Source organism: Bos indicus x Bos taurus, chromosome 6 (genome assembly GCF_003369695.1).
Source record: "Bos indicus x Bos taurus breed Angus x Brahman F1 hybrid chromosome 6, Bos_hybrid_MaternalHap_v2.0, whole genome shotgun sequence".
Lineage (NCBI taxonomy): Eukaryota > Metazoa > Chordata > Mammalia > Artiodactyla > Bovidae > Bos > Bos indicus x Bos taurus.
The window spans coordinates 87,023,456-87,043,301 of record NC_040081.1 but is presented as its reverse complement, the minus strand read 5'-3'; the positions used below and the strand labels follow the sequence as shown (position 1 = coordinate 87,043,301).

The 19,846-nt window shown below is 39.2% G+C and overlaps 1 protein-coding gene across 2 annotated transcripts in view; it reads left to right on the top strand.

The window, feature by feature from the left end:
* The window catches only part of ADAMTS3 (ADAM metallopeptidase with thrombospondin type 1 motif 3), a 281,050-nt gene that overhangs the window by 231,009 nt on the left and 30,195 nt on the right, over positions 1 to 19,846 (top strand). For both annotated transcript variants that reach the window (XM_027544709.1, XM_027544710.1), the window contains exons 6-12: positions 9,966 to 10,049; positions 12,284 to 12,440; positions 13,308 to 13,413; positions 13,809 to 13,952; positions 14,582 to 14,714; positions 16,662 to 16,775; positions 18,821 to 18,966. In XM_027544709.1, coding sequence (XP_027400510.1) covers positions 9,966 to 10,049; positions 12,284 to 12,440; positions 13,308 to 13,413; positions 13,809 to 13,952; positions 14,582 to 14,714; positions 16,662 to 16,775; positions 18,821 to 18,966 — 884 coding nt within the window. The remainder of the gene's footprint in view (positions 1 to 9,965; positions 10,050 to 12,283; positions 12,441 to 13,307; positions 13,414 to 13,808; positions 13,953 to 14,581; positions 14,715 to 16,661; positions 16,776 to 18,820; positions 18,967 to 19,846) is intronic.

The following is a 19,846-nucleotide window of genomic DNA, read 5'->3' as shown; positions in this document are numbered from 1 at the left end:
CATTGGTTGAAGAAACAGCAGTGGATGAAATATTGCAGAGAAAGAATGTGAAAAGAGGATCAAAAACAAAATATTGAGACACACTGATGTGTGGGTGAGCCAGTGGAAAAGGAGAAATTATTAAAATATAGCTAAATAACTTGAATATCATTGATGAATTTAAATAATATCATTTATGAATGTAGTGATAAACAGTACTAAATGCTACAAAATATTATGGGTGCCTTTATTTTTTCATGATGAAGGAAAATTGGGAATATTAGTAAAAGAGGGAAAAGAACCCCAAGAAGGGGGGCGATTGAATATGAAAAATGGCATTGATTTTTTGGAGCAAATAAATATCTTTAAGGAAGTGTGAAAGATCCTAAAGGAAGGAAACTTAGCACTTCCACTATGACAGGAAGAAAAAGACAGGCAAGATGGTTATAACAGAGAACAGACATTGGTGTCATATAGACTTATTGGATTTGTAGCTGTGCTAATCATTTGGGGAACAAATTGCATAACTTCTCTGGGTCTCAGTCTCTTTTTTACATAATCAAGATGTCTCCTCCGTAGTGTTTGACATTCTTGATAACAGAGGTTGAGCTTTTGTACCAGCTCTTCCCTTTTTCCTGGATCACTTGTGCCCCAGAGAGGTAACTGCCTATTTTCTTCTTGTCCAAATGGGTCTTCAGGCTCTGAATTGCCCAGCTTCAGGTAGCTTCTTCCTCTCTCTCTTGTCCTCTAGCTCATCACTCAGATTTTCTTCATAGCACCCTTTCCTATCTGAAATGACCTCGTCTGCATGTCTTTTTGTGATGATTTATATTTTCCATACTTAGTGCCTGTTTTACCTATTAGAATATATTCATGGTAAGAACAGGGTTCCCTGGAGACTCAGCAGTAAAGAACCTGCCTGCCAATGCAGGAGAATCAGGTTTGATCCCTGGGCCAGAAAGATTCCCTGGAGAAGAAAATGGCAACTCACTCCAGTATTCTTGCCTGGGAAATCCCTTGGACAGAGGAGCCTGGTGGGCTACAGTCTATAGGGTTGCAAAAGAATTGGACACGACTTAGCAACCAAACGACAATAGTAAGAGCAGAGACTTAAACTCATGTGTCAATCAGTTCCCGACCCCTAGGACCCTTAGGCACAATTCAGTTCACTAAATATTAGATGAGACTATTCATAAAAGGTAGTTATTAGGGGAGGGAGAAATTAGTGGTTTGAGATTAAGAGATACACGTGTTCATCATGCTAATTTGCCTCAGTTATGTGCAACTCCTTGCAACCCTATGGACCGTAACCCACCAGGCTCCTCTGTCCATAGGATTCTCCAGGCAAGAATACTAAAGTGGGTTGCCATTTCCTTCTCCAGGGCATCTTCCTGACCCAGGGATCGAACCTGCATCTCTTACATCTCCTGCATTGGCAAGCGAGTTCTTTACCTCTAGTGCTACTGTATATAAAATAAATAGTCAACAAGGACCTACCATCCAGTGCAGGGAACTATATTCAATATCTTGTAATAACCCATAATGGAAAAGAATATGAAATACAGAGTATAACTGAGTCACCTTGCTATACACCTGAAACTAATACAACATTTTAAATTACTATACTTCAATTTTTTAAAAAAGTAGTCATTATTCTGAAATTGGAAGTGAGGAGAAAGGAGTTGACAGATTAGGAGATAGCTACACCCTGAGTAAAAATATAGAGGACAGGACTGCAAATCTAAGCAGATATGTGTTTGGAACTTTTTGCTCAACAAGGTATGGTTGTGGATAGAGTAATATATTTTCCCAGTCTACTATAGGATTTGTTATGTCCAGCCAAAGTCACCGAGGCTGTCTTGTCATTACCTCTTTGCCTTTAGTTAACAAAAAGTCTCTTTAAAAAAAATTATACATGTATACCATTTATTTGTTTCTATATAATGTTACTAATGATGGCTAACAATTTTTGTTTTTATATTTGCAAGGCCCAGGCACCTTTAAGCACTGTACATATGTGACCTCCTTTATTCCTCTCAGCAATCCTGTAAGGACAGTAATGTAATCATCCCATTTTACAGATGAGAAGACTGAGGCACAGAGACAAATAAGATGCCCAAGGTCACATAGCTAAGAGCAAACCCAGGCAGTTTGACTTTGGAGCCCATACCCTTAAGCACTGAGCAATATGGCCTTTCAAGACCTCATCCCTCCGTCCTAAAGAAATATGAGTGTTTTTGTTTTTTTTTTTTTGTCAAAGGCAGACAAAGCTGTTCATCAGCTAGTCAGACAAAGCAGGTCACAGTGTCCTGCCAGGGAAATGTCCTGGAAGAAATGGTCCTGTCAGGGAACAAACCTGGAAGGAATTTTCCTCTTAAGGAAAGGAATACTTGATTTAATTAATCAAGTAAATCAAGTATTCCTAAAATCATTACCTTTCCCCACCTTCACATTGGCAATCCCTTCCAATTTAAGGTTACTTAAAAATTAAAATCCTATTTACCCCATTTTTCAGGTAAATAAATATTCTGGCCTCAACCCTGATCACCTTGTAGAAAATCCACCTGTGCTCCTTAGGTTTCCTGACATGGTGACAGGATATTCAGTTTTGCATCGATAAACTTTGATTTGCCTTATGTAATATCTGATATATGACTTCTTAGAATGTTTATGCTTAATGCTTTGCTTACAACCCAAAACACTGGTTATAAATTTCAGCCCTATCTTTTCTTTTCCTATTCAGTTTTTCCAGTGATTTGCTCCAGCTCCTTTTCATTTTTTCCCCAATATATTTTTAGATTATATTGACCATCAAGAAATCCTTATTTGGAGTCAATTTCAAATCTAGTTAATTGTTTAGTTCAGTCGCTCGTGTCCGACTCTTTGTGACCCCATGAACCGCAGCACGCCAGACTTCCCTATCCATCACCAACTTCCAGAGTCCACCCAAACCCATGTCCAATTAATTCATTTCCTTAAAATTTACACAAAGGAAAATTATGAAAAAGAAGTAAAAGTTTTTTCGAGTTATCTTTATCAGTATGCTTACATATCAGTTTCTTAAACTCGGAGGTAGTGATTATTCTACAATTAGATTTGTTTTGCATCGCGACAGTGCAGTGGTCTGCAGTGTGTAGAAGTGTATCGAGCTGGTAAAAACTGCTGACTCTGGAGCCAGATTGCATAGGTGTACATCCTTTACTCTGTGTACTAGCTGTGACCTTGGGCAAAGTACTTAACCTCTCTGGGCCTCAATTTTGTTTGATGTAAAATGGAGATAATGATATCCTTAAAGTTGTTGCAAAGATTATGCATTATTTGATTAACATAGGTAAAGTATTTAAAACCGTGTCTGGAACTTGGAAAGCTCTGTGTTAATGCTGGTTTTTTGTGTTCTTGATTCTGCTTTAAATTAGGAAAAAGTAGCTTTCCTTATCACTAAGTGTTATAAAAATGCTTTATTCAAAAATATTATTTTCATTCATCTTAACATATCCAAAATTTTAATTCAGTATGATCTGTTTATTTTTTTCTGTATATCATTTATTGGTTGTTAAAACTCAGGGTTTATTTATACCCAAATCCTAAGTTTCTTCGGGCCTCTCATAATGTGTCAATCAGATGACACTGAAAAACAATCTACATAAAGATGTCTTCAATATTTAAGAGTCCAGTCACTCAATGTTTTTCTCAGGTTAGAATATTTTAAAATTCCTATTTCATTTTAAGGAGCTTATTTTATTTACGTGTAAATATACAAAAGGCAGACATACCCAGTGGTGTGTAAATACATTCAGGTGTGTAACACCGCCTCTCCTTCAACCTCCTCTAACATGTGCGTACTGCCCTCTGCTGGAAAAAGTATTTTTGAAAAATAAAATTGGTAAATTTTTCCCCCTTTTTTTTTTTGATAATTTAAACTGTATCTTTGATTCTATTATTATTCTGTTGAAAGTAAATAAATTTACAGTACAAGATTTTTCAAATCCTTTTCAGTGAAAACTAAGATGGGGAGAGTTATGTTTTTTGTTTTTTTGTTTGTTTGTTTTTCTGTGCTCTTTCTGGATAGATTGGAAAATATGTTCATAAACCTTTAAGACTTTTGGTATGGATAGGTAGAAGTGTTCTCATGTGCCTTTTATTTTGCTGAGGGCAGTTTGTGGCAGTTTGTTTGATTTGAATAGCAGGTGTGTGAAGCAAAAAGAGCAAGTATGATTATAATTTGCCAGTGAGAAAACAGAGGCTCACAGAGGTTAAGCGACCAATCGAAAGTCACTCAGTTTGTCAGTGGCAGATTTGGGACTAGAATTCAAGTCTTAGAATATATTTAATTCTGTGATGCTGATTATTTCTGCAACTCTTATCATATCCTGTGTGTCTCAGAGCCAAAAAAAACTTTACATCCTGTTATTGACAAGGCCTGGCAAGATGGCAAGCAGTCAATTTATTAGGTACATTTTAAAAGTGAATAATGTAAAGGAAGCAACTTTTTAAACCTTGAGAAGCAAAATAATAAATGATATCCAGTGCTTTGCCCAATAGAGACACCTAATATTTGTTGATTTGCCACACTGAAAGAATATTTTCTCCTATGTATAAATACTATTGCCTTATATTTGATTATTTCTATCCATGTTATACTCTGAGACAGTTTCACAAATTTGTGCCAACTTGGAACATTCCATAACTGATCTTGATTTCTATTGGGGTACTCCGGTTAACTTACTAGTCTGGCATAATAGTGACTATTGTTAAATAATACTTTTCTTTTGGTGAATGGTAAATTTAACCTTTTAAAAAGTGCCTTTTTATTTCATCATTTTATAATATAATATTGCTATTGAGAACATGAATTGTGTCCTTTATATTTTCTCGGCACTGTGCTGATTTTTAAATTTACCAAACAAAAATGAATTTACTAATTTAGGGTGATTATCTGTATGCTATGGGTTTCCCTGGTGTTTCAGATGGTAAAGAGTCCTCCTGAAATGCACCAGACCTGAGTTCGATTCCTGGGTCAGGAAGATCCCCTGGAGGAGGGCACAGCAACCCACTCCAGTATGCTTGCCTAGAGAATTCCATGAGCCGAGAAGCCTAATGGCCTATAGTCCATGGGGGTCACATCGAGTTGGACACGACTGAGTGACTTTCACTTTCATTTTTCATATGTACATTATACTAACTCAGGTGTCACAAGCTATTTGTTATAATTGCCACCTTTTATTTATTTTATGACTCTAATAGTTTTCTGACATAAAAGTCTCCCATAGTATTTAAAAGTATCATTGTCACTGCTATTCAGCCATGGCTGTAAGGCCCTCCCTTCCCTGCATCACTTCTCCTCCAGAAATTAATTTAGTTCTTTTAATCTGTTTTTCTTTAGTTTAAAATTATATTGTTCCCTGATTTTGTGAACTCACTAACATTGATTTCAGCATCTTTTACATTAAATGCATTTACATTTCAATTATTGATACATTAAGTACATGTTAGGACACCCCCAATGGTTCAGTGGGTAAAGAATTCACCTGAAATGTGGGAGACATGGAAGATGTGGGTTCAATCCCTCTGTTGGGAAGATCCCCTGGAGAAGGAAATGGCAACCCACTCCAGTGTGGGGGGTCACAAAGAGTTGGACATGACTGAATGACTAAGCGCACACTAAGTACAGGTTAAAACTTTGTGTGTGAAACCTTTGTGCTAATTCAGAACAACCGCATTATGAGAAGTCTCTTGGAATGTCCATGAGTTTCTGTAGATGACAGGCCTGGCTTCAGACATTTACTTGTATTGGAATTATTATGCTAGAAATTTCTTATCAAATAATCCTGAAGAAAAGAAGAATTCAGTCCTCAATTAGGTATTGTGAGATATGGAGTAAGATAACAGAATCTGCCCATGGCCAAAAGGGTCATAAGAAATTACAGCTTTGGGGCCAGCATTCAATTCTTCTTATATTGACCTGAAATCTTCTCCTTTAACAGTGAACCCTTGGTTTTAGTTTTATTTGCCGTAGACATTCAGAGCAAATTGAACCCTTTTTCCATGCGGTGGCTGTTTTCCTTCCAGGTTTTCTTTTCTACTTCCTATACTTTTATGTGCTTTAATGGTAAAGCTCCTCTGCCCATGGGATTTCCCAGGCAAGAATACTGGAGTGGGTTGCTATTTCCTTCTCTAGGGGATCTTCCCAAACCAGGGATCAAATCTGCATCTCCAGCTGCTGCTAAGTCGCTTCAGTCGTGTCCGACTCTGTGCGACCCCATAGACGGCAGCCCACCAGGTTCCCCAGTCCTTGGGATTCTCTAGGCAAGAACACTGGAGTGGGTTGCCATTTCCTTCTCTAAGGGATCTTCCCAATCCAGGGATCAAATCTTCATCTCCAGCATTGGTGGACAAATTCTTTACCACTGAGCCACCAGGGAAGCCCTCTTGTTGTATACATCTCTTTCATCAGACAGAACAGACAAAATGAACTCAATGCTACAGATGTACAGTGGCCTCTAGTTGAATGGCTTGGGCATGTGCAACCAGCCTGCATACTTGTCCAATGCAAGAGTGAATTACAGATTGTTTTCACTCCTTGGCTTGTCTTGAATAGTAGTTAAATTGGGTCTTACCATTATAAGTGTGTGTGTGTGTGAGTTTGTAAATGTATAGATCTATATATACATGGGTTTCCCTGGTGGTTCAGATGGTAGAGAATCTGCCTGTAATGCAGAAGACCCAGGTTTGATCCCTGGGTCAGAAAGTTCCCCTGGAGAAGGGAATGGCAACCCACTCCAGTATTGTTGCCTGGAGAATCCCATGGACAAGGAGCCTGGCAGTCTCCATGTGGTCACAAAAAGTTGGACACAACTGAGCAACTAACATGTTCATATATACTGCATTTTTCCACTTAAAAGGAACCCTGAATCTTTACTTGGTAAACTACACTTTATCTTCTTCAGTATATATTAGCTTCCTTAGGTCTTATACCTCCATCTTAGTTGTTCTTCTCTTTTTTGTTCCATCTCAAAATTCAGTAAGTGTACCTTTACCAGAGGACTTCCCTGGTGGCTCAGTCGGTAAAGCGTCTGGCTGCAGTGCAGGAGACCTGGGTTCGATCCCTGGGTTGGGAAGATCCCCTGGAGAAGGAAATGGCAACCCGCTCCAGTACTCTTGCCTGGAAAATCCCATGGACAGAGGAGCCTGGTAGGCTACAGTCCATGGGGTCACAAAGAGTTGGACATGACTGAGCGTCTTTACTTACTTACCTTTAACCTACATTTAACACTTTGATGTTTATGGTGTTCTGTGTAGTCTGATTATATTCCTGAAACTTTTCATTTGAGATTTATTGGTATGTTTCTTGGTCAGTATGATAAGAAATCCATGAATTTCTTTTTTTAGAGCATTCGATTATCCATGAGTTACATTTCTTTTTAAGGTTTCTCTCTATGAGATTTTGCCTATCTTCCCTCTGTGCCTTCTGTCCAAACCTCCTGGGTCTTGTTGAATTGAGGTTCATTTTCCATCCCTCTTTCAGTTATTATGACAAGTGTTGGTTCCCTGTTCCTGAGAACAGCTAAGAACTTTGAAATGTAGCCAGATAAAGCCACGTTTCCCATTTCTGCTAGCATTTCCAACTTACTAGAAATTTTTATTCACACCAATTTTAAACTAGCATAATATTCAAAAGCAGAGACATTACTTTGCCAACAAAGGTTCGTCTAGTCAAGGCTATGGTTTTTCCAGGGGTCATGTATGGATGTGAGAGTTGGACTGTGAAGAAAGCTGAGCGCTGAAGAATTGATGCTTTTTTTTTTTTAACATAGTTTTTTTTTTTTTTTGTCTTTTTTAAATTTTATTTTATTTTTAAACTTTACATAATTGTATTAGTTTTGCCAAATATCAAAATGAATCCGCCACAGGTATACATGTGTTCCCCATCCTGAGCCCTCCTCCCTCCTCCCTCCCCATACCATCCCTCTGGGTCGTCCCAGTGCACTAGCCCCAAGCATCCAGTATCGTGCTGTGGTGTTGGAGAAGACTCTTCAGAGTTCCTTGGACTGCAAGGAGATCCACCCAGTCCATTATAAAGGAAATCAGTCTTGGGTGTTCTTTGGAAGGAATGATGCTAAAGCTGAAACTCCAGTACTTTGGCCACCTCATGCGAAGAGTAGACTCGTTGGAAAAGACTCTGATGCTGGGAGGGATTGGGGGCAGGAGGAGAAGGGGACGACGGAGGATGAGATGGCTGGATGGCATCACCGACTTGATGGATGTGAGTTTGAGTGAACTCTGGGAGTTGGTGATGGACAGAGAGGCCTGGCGTGCTGCAATTCATGGGGTCACAAAGAGTCGGACACAACTGAGCGACTGAACTGAACTGAACCAGAAAATAGAAGTCACTTTGCTCTTCTTCATGGTCATACATGTTCAGTTGTGTCTGACTCTTTTCAACCCTTTGGAATATAGCCCGCCAGGCTCCTCTGCCAATGGGATTTTTCAGGCAGGAATACTGGAGTGGGTTGGCATTTCCTCCTCCAGGGGGTCTTCTAGACGCAGGGGTCAAACCCGCATCTCCTGTGTCTCTTATGTTGCAGGCAGATTCTTTACTGCCGAGCCTTCAGGGAACCCAGAAGTCTCTTTAGACTGTCAATAATTGACTGTTTCTGCATGTTAATTAATCTCTATGGTCTTCATCTTCCTCATCTATAAAAATCTGTTGGACTATGACCTCTGAGGTTGTGTAAGTTCTAATATCTATGGTTTTAAAGTATGCCAGATTACCTGTAGAAATTTTAATTTAACATTTAAAATTAAATCAAGAGCAATGACTCAACTTTGCCCCTCTGAGGTTTACCCAGGACTGATATTATATGTACTTGAACAGTCATCTTAGTAATCCAAATGTGGAAGGATTTCTTTACTGTAGGACATCTAAATAATCATTGCCTCAGATGCCCCATTCTTGGGGTGGAGGAGGCATTGGGAGGACCACCCAGTTACTGGCCCACAGGTACCACCACAGACCCTGCACACCAGCTTCCCTAACAAGAGGTAGCAGCCCTGGTGGTGACAGAGGCGCCCTGAAGGACATGCTTGCTCTTTTTCTTCATATGGTTGCCATCCCTCATGCTGGCAGATGCTTCACCTGAATCGTGGTCTTGCTATAGCTTTTGTTTGTTTGTTTTTTGGCTGTCCTGGGTTTTCATTGCTGCAGGCGGGCTTTCTTTAGTTGCGGCGAGCAGAAGCTATTCTCTAGTTGTGCTGCACAGGCTTCTCATTGCAGTGGCTTCTCTTGTTTTGAAGCATGGGCCCTAGAGCACTTGGGTTTCAGTAGTCAAGGCTCACGGGCTTAGTTGTCCCACGGCATGTGGGATCTTCCCGAAGTGAAGTGAAAGCCGCTCAGTCGCGTCCAACTCTGCGATCGCATGGACTATACAGTCTTTGGAATTCTCCAGGCCACAATACTGGAGTGGGTAGCCTTTCCTTTCTCCAGTGGATCTTCCCAACCCAGAGATTGAACCCAGGTCTCCCACATTAGGTGGATTCTTTACCAGCTGAACCACAAGGGAAGCCCAAGAATATTGGAGTGGGTAGCCTATCCCTTCTCTAGCAGATCTTCCTGAACAGGGATCAAACCCGTGTCTACTACATTGGAAGGCAGATTCTTAACTGTGATTGCTTTTGATGAATTTTATCTGTGGATCATAGTACACATGGATTCTTAACACTTCAATAGTTCAATGAAGCCCTTTACAACCTAGTTTCTATATTCGTGATACTACAGGGTTTACAGTATCAGTAATTCACATAGCCAGGAATCGTTCCAAAGTTAAAAGTAAATGATTTCATTTCAGATATCAGTTTAAACTAAACTAAAAAAAAAAAAAAGTGACTTGACTCCTGTATTTGGGATTACATGGCCATTTCCTTAAGTGTCCATCTCCTAAAGTTCTTTGTGTGGCCTTTCTTGTAGTAATTATCTCCTTTGTTTCTAGGTGAATGAAATTTACCATGATGAGTCCCTGGGAGTGCATATAAATGTAGTCCTGGTGCGCATGATAATGCTGGGTTATGCAAAGGTAAAATGTCTTCCTATATGTGAACTGTGAACATCAAAGAGTGGGTTAGCAAACAGATTAGTCTACTGAAGCTATAGTAGATATGTCTCACGTAGACCCCAGTTGCTCTGAATTGAGAAGAGAAAACTGCCCCAATGAATGGAGATCTCTAACTTAGAGTAGATAATGAATCATTTTTGTGCTGGTGTCATTTGATGTGTTTACCTCTGTCTAATGGAGTTGGAGATAATTATCCTGATTTTAGGTATGACAATATAATGAAAAAAGAGGATTCCCTTAATAGTGAAGGACAGGGAAGCCTGGCGTACTTCAGTTTGTTGGGGTCACAAAGAGTCAGACACAACTTTTCAACTGAACAACCACCACCAGCATTAAATTTATAATTGACTTTTTAATCCAAAACATGTATGTTGAGTGCCTGCTCTGTGTCAGATGCTTTCTAGGTGCTTCAACTATATCTGTGTGTGTGTCAGGCTGTGAAAGTCACTCAGTCGTGTCCAACTCTTTGTGACCCCATGGACTATACAGTCCATGGAATTCTCCAGGCCAGAAAAGTGGAGTTAGTAGCCGTTCCCTTCTCCAGGGGATCTTCCCAAGCCAAGTATTGAAGCCAGGTGTCCTACATTACAGGCGGATTAACAAAATAACAGAGATCCTTACTCTCTCATAATTTCTTAAAAGGAATGTTTCATATCTTTCCAATTAATAAAAGCGAAGCATACAGTGAATTTTTTTTAAAGGGCGTTAATCTTATAATCTTGAAAACAAAGTGTTGGGTCAGTACAGACAATAGGCATTTTTATGTAGTGTAACTTTAGCTGGCTTTAAAATGGCACGAGTTGGCTCCCTGTCCTTGGAAATCATGGAGTGGATGAAATAGTCTCTCCCTTTGAGGAGAAAACATAGGGGAAGTGACTAACTTGGCAGTTTTCTTAATGTTTAAAATTAAATGTCCCCCTCCCACAGTTAATCCTCCTGATTATGGAATACTAATGAAATATGCATTTAGCAAGAACAGGGGGGAAAGTCCATGTGTTTGCATTTTTTATATATGAAAACTTACCATTTCTGGTAAAAGGGCATCATTGATCTTTAGTTTTCCCCCCAAACCTGACCTAATGAAGACAGTGTCTCTAGCACTCAAGGCAAGTCAACTCCAGCTGGAGATGTCAAAAGCCTTCAGTTGGTTGGTAAATCATTTCTTTGGAGAAGTATGTGATCAACATAAAACAAACCAAACTTTTTTATTAAGAATGTAAACACTGATAAAACCATCTGCTGAAATGTAACAAAACTCTCAGCCAGTCAGCCAAGTAAGAACTAATTTGAGGTTCCAAATTCAGTTTCTCGTTCCATCAGAACTACTCAGGGAAGTGTGGCTCCTGGGTTCTTCAAGGATGGGGCTTTTTGCTCTGAACTTTTATCTCCTGATGATAATGTGATAGTAACTGCATTCCCCAATGGCTTAAGTGGTAAAGAATCCACCTGCAATGCAGGAGATGCAGGAGACATGGGCTTAACCCTAGGTCGGGAAGATGCCCTAGAGAAGGAAATGGCAATCCACTCCAGTATTCTTGTCTGGAGAATCTCATGGACAGAGGAGCCTGCTGGGCTACAGTCCATAGGGTCGCAAAAAGTTGGACATGGCTGAGCACACATGCACAGGGTTCCCAAGAATGTCACTCCATTTCTTGGAACAGCAGGATATGAGTGCCCCCTCTCTTCATTGCTGTGAGGTTAAAATAAAGAGTAGTTATTTTTTTCAGTGTGAAGTTTATATAATTTGACTGCTCCTCAAATTATATAAACCAGCTTTGATTAATTTTGAAGCAAAAAAAAAGAAACTGAAGATCTTTGGCTTTAACATTTCTAGAGAAAAAGTTCCAAATATTTCCATCTATCTTCTGTTACTGTTCTTAATATTTATTGAGATTTTTTACGCAGTTGATTAATACTGAGTTGCTTCACAGTAGCAAAATAATTCATCATCACATATTTCAGTTAATGGTGTCAGCCACCTTTCACACAGATAATGTTGATCGTCATAAAGGTATCCCTTAGGTGCATTTAGAATTTCCAAATGAGATTAGTTATCTAAACAAGCCCCCAATAGTATTATTGTACATTATTTAATTACTGTAATCTCAAATGTTAATTTCAGAGAAAGTTATTCAATGAAGCCTTTGGGAAAATATTAATATTATGTATGTCTTTAACATATTGTTTTCTCCTAGTCCATCAGCCTCATAGAAAGGGGAAATCCATCCAGGAGCCTGGAAAATGTGTGTCGCTGGGCTTGCCAACAACAAAAGTCTGATCCCAATCACTCTGAACACCATGATCACGCAATTTTCTTAACCAGGCAAGACTTTGGACCTGCTGGAATGCAAGGTATTTCCATTACTATGTAGCAGAAAAACTTAAGGGCATGACTTTTCAAGAGTATAAGTGAATCACTTTGCTGTACATTTGAAACTAACACAGCAGTATATATCAACTATTCTACAACGTAATATAAAAGTTTTTTAAAACTTAAAAAAAAAAGACCAATCCTGAATCAGGGAGTCTGTTCACATGTTCACATCTCCACCATCATTTTCATCTTTGCCTCAGCCACGTGTGCATTTGCTTTCTGTTGCTTCCAGTGACTTCTGTGGAATTCACAATGTTAAATGCCACCTAAATGCCATGACATATTATGCTCTCCTTTACAATAATAGGTGTACATTTGGGGTACAGAGGGGCTGCTATAAAATGCAGTGCAATTTCCACTGAGTACTTGGAAGGGGAAAGGAGGTGCTATGGGAAACGTCTGTTGCCAAAGAACTTTCTCCCCAAGTCAGCTTACATCTATCTATCTAATAAACTCTGATGTAGACTTAAAAAAAAAAAAAAAAAGTTAGACTGACCACTTTCTTTTCAACGTGGATGGAATCTCTGGCTCCCTTCATCAGTACCATGATTTGAAGGAACATTCACCACAGCAGAAAGGTAGGGCTTAGTTGGTGGGCAGAGCAGAATGGTAACCCCAGGCAGTTCCTTCCCCTAGGAGAGGAGAAAATTGCAGACCCAGTGAATCCTTTCAGAGCCCGCTACCTGTGGCTTTCCCAAGAGAATGTGGCATGATGCTAGCAGCGAAATAATACTGCCTCTGTTTCCTGAAAAGCTTTTTTCTTTTTCCCTCGGCAAAGGTCCAGTAGTAATTCTTAATGGGTTTTCTCATAAAATGAAAATAAAAGTAATTGTTATTCTCTACAGGATATGCTCCAGTCACAGGCATGTGTCACCCAGTGAGAAGCTGTACCCTGAATCACGAGGATGGTTTTTCATCTGCCTTTGTAGTAGCACATGAAACTGGCCATGTGTAAGTCACTGTTGACAGCTATAGAGTGGGGGAAAAAACAAGGTCTTTTCTTTCTGCCTCTCTCAGTATTGTTCATACTTTGGGCAGAGCACATGCCAGCGTGCAACTCTCAGCCTCTTGCCAAGTTTGAGGAGCTGAAAAGAGTGAAGAGGTCATGCACTGAAACCAAATGAGTGACTGGCTTGCAGAGACACTCGTGGGCTTTTCGTAGCTAAAGAACAAGAAAGGCATTTCTGCCAGATTGCTCCCCGTTTCACAGTGTCTGTGACTCCTCCACAAAAGCCTTGTTAGCTTAAAAAAATACCTATTTCCCTGTACATTTCAAAACAGAAATTATGCCAAAGCCGTGGTCCGTATGTTGATTCTTACCAGTGAGGTCTTGCTCTGTGTTCTAGGTTGGGGATGGAACACGATGGACAGGGCAACAGGTGCGGTGATGAGACGGCTATGGGAAGTGTTATGGCTCCCTTGGTGCAAGCCGCGTTTCATCGTTACCACTGGTCCCGGTGTAGCGGCCAAGAACTGAAAAGATACATACAGTATGTCTCCTTCTTTGTGTCGTGAGAACGTTACAGTAGAAATACAGACGTGAAACTGTCTCTTAGGACATTGATCATAACTGAACTCCCAGTGAATGAAAACTCTTGTTCATGATAAACATTTTCTTGTGACTTAGCTTTTGGCACAGTAATTCCATAATGTGATTATAATATTTGAAGCTGTAAGCCTAGCCTTGAAGTGAATTTTTAAATGTGATTTCCTTTCAGTAAATTCTCTGTGGGATCTTTGACTAATGGTAAAAGTTGATTTGAGAATGAAGAGAGGGTGGTCACACAATGCCTGCATAGGGTATACCACCTGTACCCCATAGGGTGGATGTCAGAATCTGCCTTGCCACACCATGGGGGTTCAGCTAGGGACATGAACAAGGTCGTTACAGTTCTACTGTGTTTTTGAGTATGCTTGGCTTATTTTCCTGGGAAGAATAAAGGTGAATGGTCTTTTTCTAAATGGAGCTGAAACCAAAATCCTTAAAAGATATGCTTTCATGAACTTGCTTTATGATTTGATGAAATTCCAGAGTATGTAACCTAAGAATACTTTCTCACTGAGACATGATAAAAAAAAAATGAACATTTAGCTGTATGCACCATTTTCCTTCCTCCAGTTCCTATGACTGTCTCCTTGATGACCCATTTGAACATGACTGGCCCAAACTCCCAGAACTTCCTGGAATCAATTATTCTATGGATGAGCAGTGTCGTTTTGACTTTGGAGTTGGTTATAAAATGTGCACTGCGGTACGTTACAGTCAATTTAGATTTTTGCATCTTAAAATCTATTTGTGTAGCTCCTGTTTGGTGACCTTTACAGATTCACTGGTGCAAGAATATGAACCAATGATTTGTGTTTGCTATGTCTCTACATGCTATAGCTAAGTGCTTTAAATATACTGTCTTATTTAATCCTTGTGACAGGCTAGAAGGAAGTTGGTACACTTTTATTTTACAGATGAACAAGCCAAGACTTACAGAGGTTATGCAACTTGCTTAAGTCACACATCTGGTAAATAGGGCTTTTTATATGTTAGAGGAAGCTTTACGTGTTAGAGCAAGAAAAAATGTATTTCATTGAAAGAAGTTGATCTGCTGTTGAAATTCTGCCTTTGCAGATGCTATTTGGTTTGCCTGTAAGATATACAGTCAGTTCCTGTTTTCCTGTGTTAATGTTTTAACCTGAGAATTCTAAAGCTCTGGCTTCATATTGTAAAAAATTAAAATTTCTGCATTAAGTAATAGGAATTAGAACAAAAAACCCAGATAGAAAATGAGTACTAATTTTAAAAGAAAGCTATGACGGAGTTTCCCTGGTGGCTCAGTGCTAAAGAATCTGTCTGCCAATGCAAGAGACATGCATTCCATCCCTGGTCCCGGAAAACCCCACATGCCTTGGAGCAACTAAGCCCATGCGTCACATCTATTAAGCCTCTGCTCGAGAGCCGGGGAGCCACAACTACTGAAGCCTGTGCACCTTAGACCCCTCGCCCTACAGCAAGAGCAGCCACCGTGATGAGAAGCCTGTGCTCACAACTAGAGAAAAGCCAGTGCAGCAATGAAGATCCAGCACAGCCATAAATAAATAACACTAAAGAAAAGAAAGAAAGCTATGATGATAAGACTGTATGTGGATAATTAATGGTATGTGTGTGTCTGCTCAGTCATGTCTTTGCTTTGAGGCTTCATGGACTGTAACCTGCCAAGCTCCTCTGTCTGAGGAATTTTCCAGTCCGGAGTACTAGAGTGAGTTGCTGCTTCCTACTCCAGGGGATCTTCCCTACCCAGGGATCAAACCCGCATCTCTTGCCATCTCCTGCATTGCGGGTGGATTCTTTACCACTGTGCCACCTAGGAAGCCTAAGTAACGGCATAGGGAATGAATATATGGATAAACTGGCATTTGATATACAGGTTTATTTTTTATATCTAAAAATGATAAGAAATGTACTGTTATGAAGAGAGTAGATGAGGAAACAGTACATACAAATATGTGTGCTTAAATATACACTTGGATATTATAATATAGTGATTTAGGAAAATAAAAACACATTCTTAAGATGAGAAAACTAAGATTCTGATCTGGCTCTATTACTGTTTGGTTTGTATCCATAACTATATAACCCATATTTCTCAGCCATGGTATGAAGATCAAATATATACAAGTACTTTATAAACTACATGAATGTATTGTGACATTTTGTTACACTTGGAATACAGTATCTTACATGGAAAGTTTGACAGATAATTTCTGCATTTAGTGAGCTCATGATGAGCATTTTTATTTTTTATGTCTAACTGGTTCATACATACAGGGATAAAGATAAGCCATTTTGATGGCTTGAGAGCTGCAAAACTGCTATGACATTTTCATATTTACAATGTTTGTAATAATTACTCACTCTTTAAAAATCTGAAAACCATAAAATAGAAATGGCATGCAGAATAGTAAAAGTCAACTGGAGAACCAGACAAATCATTGTTCATCAGTGTTCTTTTAGAAGAGCAGAATAAAAGTATTCTTTACTTGGAATTCTTAGGCATGTTTGTTTTCTTAACACGCTACAACTTTGACCATTAACTTGAAATTAAAATATCCAAGAAACATGACATGAAGAAACTGTATAGCCGGTATTATCAGTACAAGTCATTCCATCTCTACGTCACTGAGAGTTTGGTTTTTCTCTCTTTCAGTTCCGAACGTTTGATCCATGTAAACAGCTTTGGTGTAGCCATCCTGATAATCCCTACTTTTGTAAGACTAAAAAAGGGCCCCCACTTGATGGAACCGAATGTGCTGCTGGGAAAGTGAGTATAATCTGTTTATACAGTAGAGATATGTTGCATAAGAATCATCTTTAAAATGGCACGTATCGTCATCTTTAAGAAAATTATAGGATGTGAAGTTTCACTGTGATAATGCACGAACATAATGTATTAGTTTCCTAGAGGTGCTCTAGCAATTACTAACAAATTACCAGAGAGTGGTTTAAAACAACAATTATTCTCTCAGTTCTGGAGGCCAGAAGAACAAAATTGGTTTCACTGAGCTGAAATCAGTGTGTGGGCAGAATGGCCCTCCCCGCAGAGGCTTTCGTGGACAACCTGTTCTTGGCTCTTCCAGCTTCTGGCTGGCTGGGTTCCTTGACTTGTGGCTGTGCCACTCTCATCTCTGCCTTTGTGCCCACACTGCCCCCTTCTCCTCTGCGTGTCTTTTTCCCTCTGCCCCTTTCTTATAAGGATACATGTGATGGCATTTAGGGTTCACCTGAATAATCCAGGGTAATCTCCCCATCTAAAAATTCTTATGTAATTACATGAGCAAAGGCTGTTTTCCAAATAAGGTAGCATTTACATATTTTAAGGATTAGGACTTGGCATCTTTGGGACCACTGTTCAGCCCCCGACTGATAGAATAGGAAGCGGCTGCTCAGCAGAGTGTCTGGGCTCTAATGGGATTTGATTTACTTGCTGGCATCACACTTCTTGTGAAAGTTGTCCAGAAATAAAGTCATGTGAACTTAGACGATTTGGCCTTGCTCCTTGGGGAAAGATGCCCAGAAGTTTTCAATCTCAAGTTGTGTAGTAAGGATTCAATGCTCAGAAACTGGCCCAGTGCCAAGCTTCACTACTCATGAGGGGAAAGATCACGAAACCCCAGACAAAGGCATGTTGAGAACTCATGTTGAAGGGCTTTGACTAGTTTGGAAATAAGATATTGTAGATAGGACCAAAACCTGGCAAAGAAGATTTATATAGTTTTTAGTTCTTTTAAAGCCCTTTAAAGCTCCGTTTCAAATGTGTATAAACTGTACTTGCTATCAGAATTACATACATAATAGTAATAATAAAATCTGTCATTATCCACGTTTAAACTGTTAGGAATTATGTTAAACTCATAACATACAGCATGTTGCTTTTGGGAAATTTGGTATTATAGCTTAATGACTGAAAAAACAAAAGTAACAATAAGTTGATTCGTTTTCGCTTTATGCAAAAGATATCCTCTAAACCAAATCTGGACATCCAATTTCCCTAAATATATTTGTGTTATGTTTAAATTTCCTAAAGTTGAGTTTTAAGAAGCACTTTTATTGTGTGTAGAATAAAAACATGAATCAAAATGTTAGAAAGGAAAAGAGCTAATGCTTTTCGAGCATCTGCTGTGTGTTGGGTACTATAAGCTCTATGTCTCTACAGTATCTGTGTTTTAGTATTCCCCACTTAGTTCTTCTGGTCAGAGGGTCTTACACTATCCATGGTCCTTTCCGGGCCCCAATTTCCTCATCTGAAAGGTAAAGATAATATATCTGACCTATCTATTTCTTAGAATCATTATGAAAGCTATATATGTTATAATATATCTGACCTATCTATTTCTTAGAATCATTATGAAAGCTATATATGTTTTAGATATATTATATTAATTGTTTTTGAAGTTAAGGCATATAATTTCCTGTCATTATTTAAAGGGGAGGATATTGCCCTTAACAAATTCCAATAATATGGATAACAAGGGATGAAGGGTAGACTAGCACCGACTGGGCAAATTAAGTGCTCCGATCTCCTTATTGATTATGATGTTTGATACTCACTGATAAATGGGTCATTTAAAAACTTGTCTGAATTAATGTTATTTTTTATTTTAATTTTATACTTAAAATGCAAGTCTAAATTACCCAGTATGTATAGGTCACCATATTGTTGTAATTACTTTGGGATGATTTAAGTGTTTTTTCACCAGAAAAAGAAGTAAAAGAGAAAGGAAGTCTTTCGCTTGGTGGTCCTTGTATAACAACTTCAATTTGAGCATGGGCACAAAGTTTCATAATTGTTTTTGTCATTTTCCTAAGTGGTGCTATAAAGGCCATTGCATGTGGAAGAATGCTAATCAGCAAAAACAAGATGGCAACTGGGGATCCTGGACCAAATTTGGCTCCTGTTCCCGGACATGTGGAACTGGTGTCCGGTTCAGAACACGCCAGTGCAATAATCCAACGTGAGTGTAACTCCTGTCATGCACATCACTTGGGGACAGACCAGAAAATGCCTCAATATTATGCCATTAATGTTCAGTTTCACAAAGTACATGTAAAACACAGACCGTGAAAACTAAGTGTGTAAGGGTCTATTTTGGGTAAATCCCCACTAATCCATCTAGTGAAGAGTAGTCCGTGATTAAGGTTAGAGATTGTTAAAGAAATTGCTGTGTAGGAGGCTCTGGAACTGAGCAGGGAAAGCAGATCACTGTGTCCTTAGGACTGGGCACCGAGGCTGCGAGACCTGCTCTGGGAAGCACAGGCCTATTGGCAGAAGCAGCACTAACCACAGAGGCTCCCTCACTTCAGAGTCAGGAGAGGAGTACTTCAGAGCCGAGCCACAAAGACGGTAAAAGAAAGACCAACGAACTGTTGGGGGGAAAGTTATCCATTTGTCCTCCCAGAGAACATTTTTGGAATCCCTGTTGTGTGCTTAGTAAATCTTATTTTCTGCAGGGAAAAAAAAAATGAACTATCAGGGTTATTAGGACAGTCTTCCTTGGGAAGGGTTTAACATTTGGGACCCGTTTTTTTTGTCTGGCAGCAGGATGGCTCTGAGCACATCTTTGTACAAAGACTGAGGGATCTGTTTCACAGGAAGAGATGATGGCAGTATTCACAGAAGCAACAAAAACAATAAAAATTATAGTAGTAAGAACAGCAAGGGCTCACCACATGCCACACTCTTTTTTAAGTGTTTTAAACACAGTAACTCATTTAATCCTTGCAATTTTTCTCTAAGGAAGATAGGATTATTGTTTGCATTGGATGTATTAAGAAACAGGCATAGAGCCATGATTAATGTTTCTTTGGGTTGCAAATACATGTTTTATGCATGAT